This window comes from Leopardus geoffroyi, chromosome D3 (genome assembly GCF_018350155.1).
Source record: "Leopardus geoffroyi isolate Oge1 chromosome D3, O.geoffroyi_Oge1_pat1.0, whole genome shotgun sequence".
NCBI classification, from domain to species: Eukaryota; Metazoa; Chordata; class Mammalia; order Carnivora; family Felidae; genus Leopardus; species Leopardus geoffroyi.
In genome coordinates, this window is record NC_059339.1 from 13,962,647 (window position 1) to 13,980,020 (window position 17,374).

Below are 17,374 nucleotides of genomic sequence, written 5' to 3' on the forward strand. Positions count from 1 at the left end.
ACCAGGAGGTCAGAGACAACCCTCAAGGAGGTGGAGGCAGGAGCCTGGGTGGAGGCAGGAGACCCAGAAAAGGGGCATGAAATCCCTCACGAGGCCCAGCCTCCCTCATCTGACTCTGGAGGAGATCGAGCATCAGCCTTCACCACACCCACTATGGGGTGGCCAGGATCACTTGAGCCTGTATCTCCAGGGACCCGAGTCTGGTGGCAAAGAACACCTAAAATAGCGCTTGGTCCTTCCCAATCCACGCTGGCTCCCAGGGGTGTGGGGAGACCTGACTGACTCCCTCTGAGAGATGCTGTTCACTAAGAGACATTTACTGGGGCGCCCGGTAGATGCTGGGGGTACAGACACAAGCAGAGCCCTTATCTACTGGAAAGACACATCACCTCCCTGGGGTCCAGGGTAAGAAACGTGGTGTCAGCTTGCCAAGGAGCACCCATAGGGAGCTGATGCCCTGTGGGATCCTGAAGGCTGAGGGCCAGGCCGGGGAGGGCAGGGTGGGCAGAGCTCAGGAAGCCCCGGGTTCTTCAGCCCGGGCAGAAGGCAGGCTGAGGACAGCGGAGAAAGGAGGTAAGTAGTGGCAGTCACACATACTGAACTCAAGCATTCAGACCTCACCCTGAGTTTACATAGGATGCTAAGGGAAGGGACAAGATCGCATGTGCCTGGTGACAGAGTGCAGGGTGGATGCAAAGGACAGGATGTAGGGAACCCGCTGAGGGATCGGCAGGTGTAGCCGTCCGGGGGTGGGGGTGGGGGTCTCAAAACGCAGTTGCAAGGACAAGGGCGGCTGACATTATGCACCTGATCTCTCCAGGGGCTCTGCAGGCGCCACCCTGCCTCCCCGTCTCCCCAGCCGTGCCGCCCTGGATGCAGGCCCCAGGACGCCAAGTGGCATCACTGGGAAGGTCTCGGTGGCTTCCAGGGCCCCCAAAGCTCTCCGGCTTGCCGTGTCCTGACAGACCGGCCAGGACTCAACCCAAGCACCAGCCAAAGTCCCCAAATACAGAGGTGAGCCAGGCCAGACAGAAAGGTGAGCTAACAACATCTCTGCCAAGAGCTGCTGGCTCGGTCCCCAGCTTCCCGTCCCACTAAACTGTCCCCGCCTCCCCCGGAATACAGAGATCACAAGAGCACCACCCTCCTGAAGCTGTCCACGCCCCGGAAAACAATCAGAGTCGCAGACACGCCATGCGCGATCCCCGGAGGGTAGGGACACCCAAGCGTGCATCAAGTGGTCGACAGATGAACCAAACGGGGTAGCTCTACGCAGCCCGACATCATCCTACCACAGAAAGGAAGGAAGCACAGGCACCTGCTGCAGCACAGACGACCTTGAAAACAGGATGCCAAGCACCCAAGGCCACCGCTATAGCCTGCCATTTACATGGAGCATCCAAAAAGGCGAGTCCACGGGTTCAGAAAGTAGATTTGTGGTTGCCACAGGCTGTGCGTGGGGGGATTTCAGGGGCGGCTAATGGGCACGAGGTTTCTTTTTGTTGGGGGGGGGGCGGTGAGGATGCCCTGGAACTGATGGCCGCACAACACCGTGGATGCGCTTAACTAAGCTAGCAAACTGTAGGTTCAAAAATGGTGACTATGGGAAGTTTTAGGTTGTGTGAGTCTTTCCCCAATTAAATAAAAAAAAAATCAGGGGCGCCTGGGTGGCTCCGTGGGTTGGGCGTCCGACTTCGGCTCGGTTCGTGATCTCGGGGTTCGTGAGTTCAAGCCCCACATGGGGCTCTGTGCTGACAGCTCGGAGCCCGGAGCCCGCTTCGGATTCTGTGCCTCCCTCTCTCTCTGCCCCTCACCCACTCACATTCTGTCTCTGTCTCTCTCAAAAATAAACATTAAAAAAATAAATAATAAATAAATAAATAAACATTAACACATTTTTTTTTTTAATTTTAAGAAAATTACATATATTTTGCACCGGACCCAGCGGGAAGAGCTGAGACACCAGAGTCGCCACTACAGCTATGATGATGCCCTTAAAGTAATAATCCTGTGGTGCCTACTCTGCTCCTCCGAGGTCTCCCAGCTCACTCACAGGGGAGGGAAGAGGCAACTGCACGCCGCCTGGGGCTACAGCCAAAGCAATGACTAATCCTGGGCCTCGGGAGGGAGGTGGGGGGAGGAGGGCTAAGAGTGGATGGAGACCTCCACAGCCTGGAAAGGGACCAGCCCATCGTACAGAAGACGCTTCGCGTGGCTTCACGGACGCCCTGCTTCCGTCCTTCCCCTGCGCCACACGCTCAGTGTGTACCCATCAGGGACCACGCCTCACCGCCGGGATTTGTAAACAAACCAGCGATGCAGGGCGCCTGGGTGGCTCGGTTGGGTAAGCGTCCCAACTCGTGATCTCAGCTCAGGTCATGATCCCGCAGTTCGTGAGTTCGAGCGCCGAATCGGGCTCTGCGCTGGCAGCACGGAGCCCACTTGGGATGCTCTCTCTCCCTCTCTCTGCCCACTAGCCTCCCCCCGCGCTCATGAGCGTGCTCTCAAAAATAAGCAAACTTAAAAAAAAAAAAAAAACCCACAAAGACGCACTCGGCCTTGAGAAGGAAATTATCAAAGCCAATTCTAGTCTCCAAAGCAGAAGTAGGAACAAGGAGGTCCGCTACTGGCTTTTATCCAGCACCTTCGAACCCTTTTCATGCCAACTTCAACTCAGTCTCTAAGTTATGAGCCAAGGAACCCCTGGGGGGGGCTGCCCCAGGCCCCGGCCAGCACGGGGATGGCTTTTATTTTAATCTCAAGTATGGAGGGTCTCCTAAGGATCTCTGTGGGTATCTTTCCTCGCGGAATGAATCTTCCATAGCAGAAGCCGAGACAGAATGAAAGGGGCTTGACTTTGGAAACTATCCTTTTCCCATGAGCGATGAGGCACCTTGGCACCCGGTCAGAGTGGGTGAGCACGACTCTCGGAAGCACACAGCCTGGGCTTTGCTCATCTGTGCTCACCTTCCTACTGCTGTGCGCTTTGCCATTTGCCCGATCCCAGCAATAACTGCCACGTGGTAGCATTTACTCAGAGGCAGGAGCTGCTCTGTGCCCAAAGTTGAGGATGACGGGGGACAAGGAACACGTATCATTTATGTCACTAAAGAGACAAAGAGGTCTCCGTTGTAATAAGAAGACTAAAGATGGGGAAGGCAGGTGGGGGGGAGATGCGAGTGAACCAGCAGAGATTTGAAGAGTGGGCGTCTTTCAGAGCATCCAAGGAAACAAATGGCTTCCCACATCCTTCCAGAACTATCTTCAACTCCAGAATTAGATGGAGGCCAAATCAAGCGGAGACAGGCTCACCGAAAGCAGAAAGGCTTATTAAGTAAAGAACTCCAGTTCCTGCTATGTGGAACGAACACAGACCCTCCATCCCAGCACAGATCCCCGAAGCACTGGATAAAATAGGAAAAACCTCACATACACCACTAAGCTCAAAAGCAAGGGACACTCTCAAGGCCAGAAGCAAGGAGGGACGTCACACCCAGCAGGGTGGGAGTAGGAGATGCTGCTGAGGTGGCCCAGGGCTGTGAGAATGGTTACAGGCTCTAACAGCTAAGGGGAGGAAGCTTCCAGCCCACTGAGTGACAGAAGTGGCCGTGGTTCTATGGAGGCTAGAAGGGAGACTCCCATCAGAAGCTGAAGCATAAAAGGCTGCTTCCCCATGGAAGATGGGCTAGAAAAAGTATCCCCTACTGTCTCCGACAATCAGCAAGGAAGTGGACTTGGCTGAGGAGGTGACCGGGTGCAGGAGAAAGGGGGCAGGCCTGTGATGTACCAAGATGCCAAGTCTGTGCCATGCACAGGTGCAAGATCCAAACCTGTGTGGTGCAGGAAAGCCAAATTGAGGAATCAACGCAAAAAAGTGTTTCTAGACCAGTGACATCTCTAAGGTCCTAGAAATAAATGAAAAGCACTGTGAGGGACCCTCATGGGAGAGGTACTTTAGATAAGCCCTTCTCCACTTGGTTTGGCCTCAGCATAAATCGGGCACTGAAGATAGTTCCAAGAGGATGTGAAAACCAGGGGAGGCAGCCCAATCGAACAGGAGCTCATAATCAAAAATCAAACCACACAAGCAAATGAATCACCGTAAGGGACAATCAGCAGACACAATTAACAAAAGGAAGGGCACCCTTTTTGTTTTAAATGTGTTAATAACATCACGATCTGGTGGGATTTATTCCAGGGATGCAAGGGTGTTTCAATATTTGCAAATCAATCAAAGTGATACGTCACACTAACAAGAGAAAAGATAAAAGCCTTATGATCATAACAAAAGATGCAGAAAAAGCATTTGACAAGATATCCATTCAGGATTAAAACTCTTAAGGGGATTTAGAGGGAACATACCCGAATGTAACAAAGTCCATAGCCGAGAAACTCACAACTAACATCATACTCAATGGTGAAAAACTGAGAACTTTTACTCTAAGATGAGGAACAAGACAGGGTTGTCCTCTCTCACCACTTTTCTTCAACATAGTAGTGGAAGTCCTCCTAGCTGCAGCAGTCAGACATGAAACAAAATGAATTCCAGTAAAGTTGTAGGATACAGAATATACAGAAATCTGTTGCAACTCTATACACTAATAATGAAGTGGCAGATAAAGAAATTAAGAAAACAACCCCATTTATCACTGCACCAAAAAGAATAAACTTAACCAAGGAAGGAAAGACATATACTGTGAAAACCGTAAGACGCTGATAAATGAAATTCAAGAGGACACAGATAGGAAGATATACCATCTTCATGGATTGGCAGAATATTGTTCAATGTCTCTACTACCCAAAGTAATCTATAGATTCAAAGCAATCCCTATCAAAACAGCAAAAAGCATTTTTCACGGAACTACAACAAATCAGCCTAAAATTTGCATGGAACCATGAAAGACCCGAAATAGCAAAAGCAATCTTGAGAAAGATGGACTTACAGGTTCCAGATTTCAAAACCTACTACAAAGCTCTAATACTCAAAACAGTATAATACTGGCAAAAAAAAAAAAAAAAAATAGACACCTACGTCACTGCAACAGGAACAAGGGCCCAGAAATAAACTTATGCTCCTGTGGTCAATTAATCTATGACAAAGGAGGCAAGAATACACAATGGGGAAGAAACAGTCTTTCCAATAAGCAGTGTTGGGAAAACTCGGACAGCTACGTGCAAAAAAAAAAAAAAAAAAAAAAAAAAAAAAAATAGAACTGGACTACTCGCTCACACCATACCCAAAAAAACAAACTCAAAATGGGTTAAAGACCTAAATACGAGACCTGAAACTATAAAAGTCCCAAGAGAAAACATAGGCAATAATCTCTTGGACATCAAGCTTAGAAACAAATGGGACCACTAAACGAAACTGAAAAGCTTTTGCATAGCAAAAGAAACCATCAACAAAACCAAAAGGCAACCTACCAAATGGGAGAAGATATTTGCAAATGGCACGTGCAGTAAGAGGTTAATATCCAAGGTATATAAAGAACTCATACAATTTAACACCAACCCCCTCCCCCACCACGCCGAACAATTCTATTTAAAAAACAAGCAGAGGACCTGAATAGACATTTTTTTCGCAAAGAGAAAAGATGGCCAGGGGAGCCTGGGTGGTTCAGTCAGTTCGGTGTCTGACTTCGGCTCAGGTCATGGTCTCAAGGTTCATGAGTTTGAGCCCTGTGTCGGACTCAGCTCTCAGCGTGGAGCCCATCTAAGATCTTCTAACCCCTCCTCTCTCTGCCCCTTCCCCACTCGTACTCTATCTCCAAAATAAACATTAAGAAGATATATAAGAAAAGTGACGGCCATCAGACGTGAAAAGATGTTTAATATCATTCCTCAGGGAAATGCAAATTTAAACCACAATGAGAGATCACCTCACACCAGTGAGAATGGTTAATATCAAAAAGACAAATGAGTGGTGGTGAGGGTGTGGAGAAAAGGGACTCTCGAGCACTGCCGGTAAGAATGTAAATTGGCATAACAGCCGTGGAAAACAGCATGAGGTTTCCTCAAAAAAAAAAAAAAAAAAAAAAAAAAAAAAAAAAAAAAAAAATCACACGAGCCAGTAATTCCACTCCTGGGTATTTTACCCAGAGAAAATGGAAACACATGCATCCCTATGTTTCTTGCAGCACTATTTACAAGAGCCAAAATACGGAAGCAGCCAAGTGTCGCCGACGACAAGATCTGACAATACAAGATCTAGGATGGACCTAGAGGGAATTATGCGAAGTCAAATAAGTCGGAGAAAGACAAATACCATAGGATTTCACTGCTATGTAGGATCTAGAAAACAAAACAGACTCTTGAATACCAGGAGCTGGTAGTTGCCACAGAGAAGGTGTGGGGGGAGGAATGGGTGAAAGGGATTGAGGGTCACAAACTTTCGGTCACAGAGATGAAAGGTAGGCGTGCGGAATAGAGACAATACTATCATCATGACACCGTTTGGTGATAAACGGCGACCACACTTACTGTCCTGAGCACTGAGTAATGTCCAGAATTGGCAAATCACTAGGTCACTTACTAACACTGTATGTCAATTATACCTCAAGAAATTTTTTTCAATAAAAAAATCGGGGGGCGCCTGGGTGGCTCAATTGGTTAAACATCCGACTTCGCTCGGGTCGTGATCTCACAGTTCGTGAGTTCAAGCCCCACGTCGGGCTCTGTGCTGACGGCTTGGAGCCTGGAGCCTTGGAGCTTCGGATTCTGTCTCTCTCTCTCTCTGCCCCTCACCTGCTCACACTCTGTCTCCCTCTGTCTCTCAAACATAAATAAACATTAAAAAAAATTTTTTTTAAAAATCGGGAGGGGGGGCATGCCTGGCTGGCTCAGTCGGTAGAGCACCTAACTCTTGATCTTGGGGTTGTAAGTTTGAGCCCTATGTTGGGGGTAGAGTTTAAATTTTTTCTTTAATTTTAACAAGGAATGGCACCACAAGAGGGTGAAACAGAAGAAACCATGTAGGAAGCGTTAAATTTTTACAAATAATGAAAGAGCACCATGACAAAAGCAGTGAGTTTGAAAACCATATGGAACTTATAAAAAAATGTTTTAAGTTTTGTTGAGAAATAGCGTGCACACACAGGAGCAGGGGAAGGGCAGAGAGAGAGAGAGAGAGAGAGAGAGAAAATCCCAAGCAGGCTCCACACTGTCAGTGCAGAGCCCAATGTGGGCCTGATCTCACAACCATGAGATCAGGACCTGAGCTGAAATCAAGAGTCAGTCGTTTAACTGACTGGGCCACCCAGGTGCCCCGTGTTTTTTTTTTTTTAAAGTCATTGGAATTTAAAAACTTAAGGGGCAGCAAGATTTAAAATTTTTTAATGTTTATTTTATTTTTGAGAGAGACAGAGCACAAGCGGGGGAGGGGCAGAGAGAGAGGGAGACACAGAATCCGAAGCAGGCTCCAGGCTCCGAGCTGTCAGCACAGAGCCCGATGTGGGGCTCAAACTCACTGATGGTAAGATCATGAGCTGAGCCGAAGTTGGATGCCCAACCGACTGAGCCACCCAGGCACCCTGGGGCAATAAGATTTTAATAGCTAAAGAGAGAATTAGTGAAGTGGAAGAGAGACCTAAGAAAAAGACTCCAAATACAGCAAAAAGCAGTAAAACGATAGAAAATATCAGAGAGGAGTAAAGAGGCATTCAAGACAGAATGACATGGTCCAACTTTTAAATTTTTTTTTTAATGTTTATTTATTTTTGAGACAGAGAGAGACAGAGCATGAGCAGGGGAGGGTCAGAGAGAGGGGGAGACACAGAATCTGAAGCAGGCTCCAAGCTGTCAGCACAGAGCCCGACGCGGGGCTCGAACTCACAGACGGTGAGATCACGACCTGAACCAAAGCGAGACGCTTAACCGACTGAGCCACCCAGGCGCCCCGGTCCAATGTATTTCTAATAGGAATTACTGAAGAAGAAAATAAAGAGAAGGGTCGGGGAGAGAACATTTTTCATATGGTAAGACGTAAGCCTTCTTCAGAATAAAAGAGCATAAACCATTCTCAAGCAGGACAAATAAAACAAATCCACCTAGACAAAGTGCAGTTAAAAACAAAAACAAAACCCCAAAAATCTCAGAGGTACAAAAGCAGATTTCACACAAAAGAATCAGACCAAAGAGATGACTTCTCAACAGCAACAAGGGACCAAAACCAAAGTGCTGAGAGAAGATATAGCCGGCCAGTGATCCCAGGAGGATCCTGGCAAAATCTAGTCACTTTCAGACAGCTGCTGACTCAGAGACTCACTGGAAAGCCTATGGAAAGGTGGAGCACATAAGAAAATGAGATCTGTGGGGGAAACCTGTTCCAAGAATTAATAGGGTCTGCATATAGGAATAATCAAACCAACGAGTGGCTTTCAAAAACAGAAAAAGCACCACAGAGTGACGTAAATTAAGGTGGGTTAAGGTCCCTGATCATCAGTACAGGGAAAGACAAAGACTAATGTCACTTGTGTCAAATGGCGGCCATGTCAAAAAATGAAATGAATTAGCGAAGTTACAGAATGCCCTAAAAGGGAAAAATTGTATGGGGCGCCTGGGTGGTTCCGTCGGTTAAGCATCCAACTCTCGATCTGGGCTCAGGTCACCATCCCAGGGTCGTGGGATGAAGCCCCGTATTGGGCTCCACGCTGAGCATGGAGCCTGCTGAAGATTCTCTCTCTGCCTCTGCCCCGCTCCCTCACTCTCCACAAAATGAAAAATGAAATGAAATTTTAAAAAGGGAGGAACATAGCCAGCCCCTGAATGGTTCCTTTTTTAATGTTTATTTTTAATTTATTTTTAATTTTTTTTAACATTTATTTTTGAGACAGAGAGAGAGCATGAACGGGGGAGGGTCAGAGAGAGAGGGAGACACAGAATCTGAAACAGGCTCCAGGCTCTGAGCTGTCAGCCCAGAGCCCGACGCGGGGCTTGAACTCACGGACGGCGAGATCATGACCTGAGCCGAAGTCGACCGCTTAACCGACTGAGCCACCCAGGCGCCCCTTAATGTTTATTTATTTTTGAGAGAGAGAGAGAGAGAGAGAGAGAGAGAGAGAGACAGAGTGTGAGTGGGGGAGGAAAAGAGAGACAGGGAGACACAGAATCTGAAATAGGCTCTAGGCTCCGAGCTGTCGGCACAGAGCCCAACGGGGGGCTCGAACCCACAGACCGCGAGATCACGACCTGAGCCGAAGTCGGACGCTCAACTGACTGAGCCACCCAGGCACCCCTGCCTCTGAGTGGTTTCTAACGGAATTAGTACTTGCCAACAGCTACTGAACAATGTGTCAAGGGCTTTGCTAAAATTCTCATTTAATCCTCCCAATAGCCCTGCAACACGTGCCCATCTGACAGATGAGAAAACCAAGACATGGAAGCAAAGTTACTCGCCCAGACAGGGAAAGGCGGTGCCAAGTTCAAAGCCGCATCTATCTGCTGCTATGGGCCAAGGTCAGGGGAGCCCAGCATGTGCCTGTGTGGGACCTCGGCTGCAGTCTTGGGGGATGCAGGTGAGGACAAGACAAGAGAACCCCCGGGAACATCAGGTGTGTTGGGCCTAACTAAGTGCTCAATTGAGGGTTCTTTGACCACTGGGACCCCAGCATAAATGCTCAGGAGGAAGGAAGGGAACCCCCACCCCTTCTAACCTCAGCCCACAAAGTCCTTGACCGTGGCCACCTTCTCCCTCCATCACGGTCTAGGACTCAGCCACGCCAGTAGTGAGGCCTCCTGCTGGCCGCCTGCCCACCCTCCCAGAGGCACCTGATCCCCGAGACCTGAATGTGCCTTCTCGCCTCCTAGGGAGCCGTGCCAAGAGCCCAAGACCCACTTCTGACAGCTTGCCCATCCGCAAAGGTCACACTGCTGGAACAACAAAGGGCCTTTTTGTCCTCGCGCTTAAGGTGGCTGCCACCACCGGCGCAAATCACCCACTCGACCTTCTGGCTTTATGAATTAATAATAAAGTTGGCACGGGCGGCAGGGAGGCTCACGGGCCCAGACGCCGCCTCCTCCCCATCCCCTCGCCTGGTCCCACCAACGTGGGTACGAGAGGGCCCCTCGCCCTATCTCCCCAAAGCAGTGGGCACCTCTGAGCCAAAAACACCATGTTCCCGCCACTTGAGATAGCAGATGCTGGAGGGCTCTGCGAGAGTAAAAAGCACCTTATCGACACGACACTCGAGGTATTCCGTCTGGATGATTGGGTCCTGCGGCATGTCTGGGCACTGGTGACAGTCCGTGCTGCATTCCGGGGGGGCCATTAACTCACAAAAAGAGATCCTGCCAGAGTGGGGCTGGGGGTGGGGTGAGAAAGAAAGACGCATAAAGGATCTGGTTACTCCTAATTCGCGGAGCTATAGGAAGTCTTGAGCGGCCTGCCAATTACTTTCCTGCAGGGAAAATACAGATTCTTCCTCTGAAACAGACGTGAGCCACCCAGCAAGACCCCACAGAGCAGAGAGGGCAGCACATTCCAGCTCTCGCTCTCAGAGCCCCCAATTCCCCCTCGTGATGCCCCCCACCGAGCTTGTCCTCCCTGGGGACAGCACAAGACCAAGCCTGTCTGCCTCAAGGTCCAATTCTCCCCCTGCCAACTTAGTAAACGAGCATGTGGGACTCTGTCTACGAGGTCACGGTGTAATGGCGTTGCCTCTCCCAGACATACAAGATCCTTGGTCTCTGTCCAGCTTGTGTGGGGCTTAGGTCACGTGGGAGAGTCAGCTTTGAATCTGGGTTCCCCACTCAGCATTTAAGTGACCTTGAGCAGTCCCTTCGGGTGTCTGAGCCTCCGTTTCCTCATCTGTAAATTGGCAACATATGCTACCGTGAAAGTGGAGAGGATCCGGCCCAGCCGGAGTACAAAGTATTAGCAGGGCTGGGCCAGAGGGCAGAGGTGCTTCCGGTGCTTACGAATTAAGTGCATTTCCCACCCGGCCCTTTTAAAGGCTTCCAGAAGCAGCCTGCACATTTCCGCACCGCAAGCACCCCGGGATGAGCAGGGGTGGAAGAATCTGGATACTGCCCACCTTACCAAGCTCTGGAGGGTTCCCGAGGGCCGGGACCACTGTGCCCACATCGCCACCAGACCACGGGCCCCAGCCCACCCCGAGAGCTCAGCCTGTGGTGACAGATCCTCCCCAGGCCCCACAGACGTGCTTATTCCTCCTTGCCCAGAGGCCACTTTTCGCCTTGTCCTAAAAAATGTTTTTAATTATTTTCTTATTACGGGAGGCTTTAGGATTTACATGAGTCTGATGAGCGCTGGGGCTCTGGTCCCAACCCCACCCCGCCAGAGCCCCACAGACACAGCAGTGCACCCTATTTCGTGGGGCTTACAGAGTGACCCCGGAGCCCAGGGCAAAAAGCCATAATCCACCCGCAGGAAACAGAAAGGGGCTGGGTAGGTGCTATCGGTCATTTGACTTCACAGGCCTCGGCGGATGACAGGACGAACTCAGTGGTACCGGCCAGGGCGCCTGCACCCCTCAAAGGCCCTGAGCTCCTGGAGGGCCGGGAAGGGGTCCGGTCCACCTGGCTATCCAGAGGGAACATAACGCACGGCAAATAGGCCGAGGCCTTTACGACCTCAGAGTAGTGCCCAGCGGCCAGAGGCCAGTGGAAAACGCAGGGCCACCCACGCTCGCCCGTGTGGGCCACACAAGCCTCCGTCCCTGGGGAAGAGGTCTGGGGAGCAGACCAGAAACTGAACCCCGGCTCTACCTCTCAGTAGCTTGTGGCCTCGGGCAAGGGGCCCGCTGCCCGAAGCTTCCAGGGCCTCATCTGAGAAACGGGAATCTACGGTGTACCTGGGGGGAGGGGGGGGCGGAGTGGGGGGCCCGAGAGCAGCTGTGCACGTGAACCGCACGGCTCGGCTCCGAGTTCGGCAGATGACGGGCGCCTGGTGCACACTCACTGTCACCATGACGAGGTCTAACTCTAGATCTGGGACGTTGTTTTTCCTTCGTCCTTCTGGCAGCTTCTTGGCATGTACATAGATAGGCCTGTGGAGCTGTTTGGGAGCCTGAAGGAAAAAATAGACCCTCCACCTTCCCCAGAATTCTTCATTTATTATTTCCTTTGCAGCCTCAGGAGCAGACCAGATTGGGGGGGCGGGGTGGGGGGGGAGGCGGGTGGCAGGAAGGGGCCACGCCTGCTCAAGGTGGTGAAGGGGAGCGGACGCACACCTTCGGTGAGTGATTCCCAAGGGGCCTCTCTTCCCGTCAGGGGGCCCCCGTCACACCTCGGGGCTGATCCCGCTGTGGAAGGAGAAAGGCCAGCTCAGGGTTCAATGTGAATTTTAACAATCTAGGTAGTCAGCCTTCTCGGCTCAGAAGAGATGTTTGGATGACTTTTTTTTAGGTTTTAAATCAATCAAGGAGACTCGCAGGCAAGGGGAGGTGGGCGTGGAACCCAGAGATGCCCTGTGTGGGCGAGCTCGCACTCAGGCCTATTTTTGGCGGGGCTGGCTCAGCTCTGAAGCCCACAGACTGGATCTCACGGTGCCGGGCAGGCGTGGCGGAGGCCGGCCAGTGGGGTGGCACCGGGGGTCGCTCCTGGGCAACACCCCTTGGGTTATAAAGTCCCCGGGGTCTCCGCCCCTCCAACACGAGCGGCTTGTGGCCCAAGGACCACGCACACATACAAAGGTGAATGAGAAAGACACCACATCTCCTGCGGTCGAGGAGCGCCAAGCTTCGAGGGGGTGGCTGGTGACAGAGCTGACAGTTCCACCGGGGTGTGATGTGTGCTATAACGGGAGGGGACGCAGGGGGCGTGGCCATCTCGAGGATGCACATTAACCCTCAAAGGCTGGATGGAGAGTAACCAGGGCGGCTTCTGGAAGGGCGCTAGGGAGCCCTGAACCACGACGAAGGGGTTTGCAAAAAGACAGGCCTGAGGGGAAGCGTTTGCCATCTTAACCTGGCTGCTGGTTACAGAAGCATCTCCTTACATAAACGCCAAATTATGCCCCTTCGAGGGAAGAGTGCTCCAGGCAGAGGGAATGGCTTGCACCACGGCCCAGAGGTGAGAAAAAGAGACGAGCAACCTGTTCCTACCCCTTCTGCGTTCCTAGACATCAGAGAGGCAACTCAACACGGTGAAAGCACAGTGTCGGAGGAAATGGACTTAGGGATCCTCTGAGCCCCTGCTCCTCCACTTATGACCCCTGAGGCTGCCACCTTGGAGGCTTCACCCCTCCAAGCCTCAGTTTCCTTATCCGTAAAATGGCCACATGGCCATCTTCCATGGAGGGTTATTATGAAGATTCCACCAGAATGCGCGCAGAGGGTTCAGCACAGAGCCCGGTGCTCAAGGAATCGTGCCCACTGTCACCATCTCGTGCTCATCAGTTCCAGATGGAGTCCTCAGAGAGGGGCCAGGCTGACCCTTCAAATTAGGGACCATCTTGGTCCTCAAAGAGGCTGGGGAGCCCAGCAACGTTGTGGGCACAGCCCGTTCCTTGGCTGACTGGGCCTTTAGGCTGAATGCTTCCCACGGATTCTTGTGGGAGCAGGATCCTGGGAGCTGACCTTCCCATGCCAAGCCAAGCCCTTGACATACATATATACATCATGTCACTGAATCCATGTAACCGCCCCAGAATCCAGATGGGGACCCTGACGCTCAGAGGTACAAGGACTTGTTTAAGGTCACGCAGCTGGGAAGAGGTAGGACCAAGCTTTAACTCTTAGCCGTGGTTCAGAGTGATGGGGACAAATGGGTCTAAAACACGGCCAATAGTACCAAACACTCGCCCAAAGCCACACACCTAGCAAGACCCCTTTAAATCAGGCTCCTCCCACAAACTGAGCCCTCACTATGGCTGCACCCTCCTCTCACACAATTCTCATTTATTGTCCTCAACGTCTTCCCGCCACAGGGCCCTTGCACTCACTGTTCCCTCTGCCCAAAATGTACTTTTTGCTGACTTGCACGTAGCTGGTTCCTTCCTATTTAGGTTTCTGTTCCATTTTTGCCTCTGCAGAGAAGCCCTCCTGATCCTCTCTAAAGAATTGTTCCCTTGCCGTTCCTCGGACTCTCATGCCACTGTGTAACTCCCCTCAGGGACATCAGCCTCTAAATCTCCAAGTCCCTGGTCAACAAATACTCACTGAACGGGTAAAAGCGCCAGACTGTACCGGCCCCTATCAGAGAACTAGGTGGAACTTTCCACCTGCTGAAAGTTCAGAGAACTGAAGGCATTCATTCTCCTTTCTGACTTCAGAACCCCTTTCCTGACCCCCCCCCTCCCCCATCTCTCTTCTCCCTTTGGAGTACAAACTAGAATCCTGGGGCAACAAGAAGGGAAGCCACATCAGCCATTTGTAGGAAGGCTACAGGGGGAACACTCAGCATCAGTCTTCTCCCCCCACCCCCTACCCCAGACCTGAGGCACCCAGGAAACTGACAAGATTCCCATCATGCTCTGCAGTCCCATCACCTATCAAACTCACAAACAGATGGAATCCCCCGCAACCGCCTGTGCGGGGGCTGCCTGAGTGATGGAGGCTGGTGGCCAGCCCACCCTTCTGGCAGAAATCCCAGCTCCAGGGAACCCTGATTTCAACCAGTCCAGACACAAGGCAGCAAGAGAGTGTGCAGCTAACAGGGGAAACCCAACAAAGAGGGGAATCCTACCTCCTCTCTCATGTTAGCCTTCGGGTTGAACTGGACTTAAAACTTTTTGAAGTAAAACATTCATACGTTGTTCAAAAATGAAAATATTTTAAAAAACTATAATGAAAAGCTCCCTCTCCCTTCATCCCTCCCACCAAACCTCCAAGTATTCATTATTCTTCCTTGTGGATCCTTCCAGAGTCCTTGATGTAAACAAAGCGATTGTAAACGTAGGTTCTTATTTTTTTTTTAATGTTTATTTATTTTTGAGACAGAGAGAGAGACAGAGCACGAACAGGGGAGGGGCAGAGAGAGAGGGAGACACAGAATCGGAAACAGGCTCCAGGCTCTGAGCTGTCAGCACAGAGCCCGATGCGGGGCTCCAACTCATGGACCGTGAGATCATGACCTGAGCCGAAGTCGGCCGCTCAACCAAGCGAGCCACCCAGGTGCCCCTGTTATTATTATTTTTAAACCAAAAAGTGTTCCATATTATATATACTACACACTTTTCCCCCCTCCAGTCGCAAATACTCTTGTATTTGTCCACGGGAAGATATACACATGTATGTACGTGGTGTGTGAATGTGTGTATGCACACATGCGTGTACACACACACGTACGCACACACACACACCCTCCCCAGACCAGTTATTAAGGTGTTTTCTGTAATTTTCACCCAATTCTCCTGGAAAGAGCTGTTCAGATTAGGATCAGCAGGGGTCGCCTTTCAGCCTGGGCACAAGTGGCTGGGTCACCTCCACCCCCACCCAGGTCACCAATTATGGACCTGGCTGACTGCACAAAATTCAAAGCAGGTGCCAGCTCTTCCCTTGAAATAACACTGCAGCTCCCATATCTTGGGCATCTAGCAGGTACTAGCAGAACTCTCATTCTAGAGAGAAGGAAAAAGAGAGAGGAAGTGACTAGCCCAAGGTCACACAGCCAGAAATTGGTGTCGGCAGGATTCACATCGCCCTGTCCAGTGCGCCCCCTCGCACTGGGGACCCGGCCTCCCTCGGTCTTCAGCCCACGCTCCCCTTCACGGCGGGTGGCAGAACCCGGCACCCCGAGGTCAGAGCCCAGGGTCAAGTTCCCAGCTGGGCTGGACTGGGGCGGACAAACGCTTCCGCCGTCACTTCCCTGCGGTCAGCTCGGGGGCCCCCGCGGCCAGACCGCTCCGTGCGCCCAGCCTCGGGCCGGATGCGGGGCGCGCAGCCTCTGCGGGTCCCAGGAGCCCGGGCGAGCTTGAGGAAGGTCGCCGGGCTCCAGCCCAGTGATCCGCGGGCTCTGCCAGCTACGCGGGGAGGTGGGCCCGCCTGAACCCACTTTACAGACGGGAGGACAAAGGCGCAGGGGGAGGCGCTCACCCGCCCGAGGTCACACGGCCGGAGAACGCCCGGCTGCCACCCAGGTCCCGTCGACTTCAAAACTTTCCGGCCCCTGCGCCTCGCGAACCCGAACGACTTTCAGGTGCGGAGCGCGCACACCGGCTGGGCGGCCCGGGCGCTCACGCTCCCGGCCGGGACGCCCGCCCAGCCCTGCTCCCTCCCGGGTCCGCAGTCCCCAGGCCCGGGGGCTCCCTGCCAACCCCGAGGGCGCCGAGGCTGAGCGGCCGCGGCACTTACTCAGCATCGCCGCGGAGCTCCTCGCCGCAGCCTGCAAAGTGGCCGGCGGGGACCCATTTGCAGGAGGGGGAGACTGAGGCGCAGAGAGGGCCAGCTGCCGGCCCAAGGTCACACAGCGCGGCGGCGCGGAGCCGGCCGGGCGGCAGTGAGCTGGGAGCCCCGCGCCAGCCGGCCGCCGGTCCCCGCCCGCGTCCCCGCGGATACTCACAGCCGGTCTTGCCCACGAGCTCCCGCACCTCCTCGGACGCGGAGTGGGCAGCGCCCATGGTGCCCGCGGCGGGGACCCCGGGGCGCGCGTCCCTCGCAGGCCCCGGGCTGGCGTCGGCTGCGCCGCGGCGGGTCCGGCCTCGGGTCCAGCGCGGGTCGGGACGCCGGGGACGGGTCTGAGCCGCGGGTTCCGCGTGGGGCGCGAGCGCGGCCTCTTATAGCGGCGGAGGGCGGCGCGCCGCGGTCCTAGCGCGCGCCGGCTTCGAGCACCGCGGGGAGGAGGGGGAGCGCCCTGCCCCCGGCAAGAAACGGTGGGGAGGGGAGGAGGGGGGTGCAGGGCCTAGGAGCCCCCCGCCAAGGTTCCCCCGTCCCCCACGCAGCGCCTGGGCTCCTCGCGGCTCGGCACCACCTCCGCAGCGCCGCCGGCTTTGGAAAGAGGCAGGTGTGAACAGAGTTGGGGTGTAGGTGGGCGGGAGCAGCCCCCTGGGAGGTTCCGTGTTCACCCCACCCCGCTTCCACCACACCCTCCCAGATCTCAGGAGGGAAACTCACCTGGGACAGTGAAGAAACACAGCCAGGGTTAACTAGCTCGATGGCGAACAGCAGTGAAGGTAACATAATAATAGTAATCCCAAGCGCACCGGGTGCTTGGCTTGGCTTTGTTCCAGGAAAAGTCCTTGGCCCCTCCCCAGCACCTTGATGAAGCGGACAAACCCCAGGCCAGAGCCGCCCATCCTAGTAACACAGCCCAGGAGCCCGGGGTGGGGGGTGGGGTTCTCAAACTTGAGGGGCAGGGGACTCCCCCTTCCCCCACCATTCTGACTGAGGCAGGGCCCCGGAAGGCTGCATTTCCAAAATGCCAGAGAGAATGTAATGAGGGTGGTCCCTGAGCCTCCTGGGAGAAGTTTTGCCTTAAA

At 53.0% G+C, this 17,374-nt stretch overlaps 1 protein-coding gene across 1 annotated transcript in view; it reads right to left on the reverse strand.

Annotated features, from left to right (window-relative positions):
• TESC (tescalcin) overlaps window positions 1–16,663 on the reverse strand; it is a 51,934-nt gene extending 35,271 nt beyond the window's left edge. The window contains exon 1 of the mRNA XM_045457953.1: window positions 16,459–16,663. Coding sequence (XP_045313909.1) covers window positions 16,459–16,516 — 58 coding nt within the window. The 5' untranslated portion in view covers window positions 16,517–16,663. The remainder of the gene's footprint in view (window positions 1–16,458) is intronic.
• Window positions 16,664–17,374: the final 711 nt, after the last annotated feature.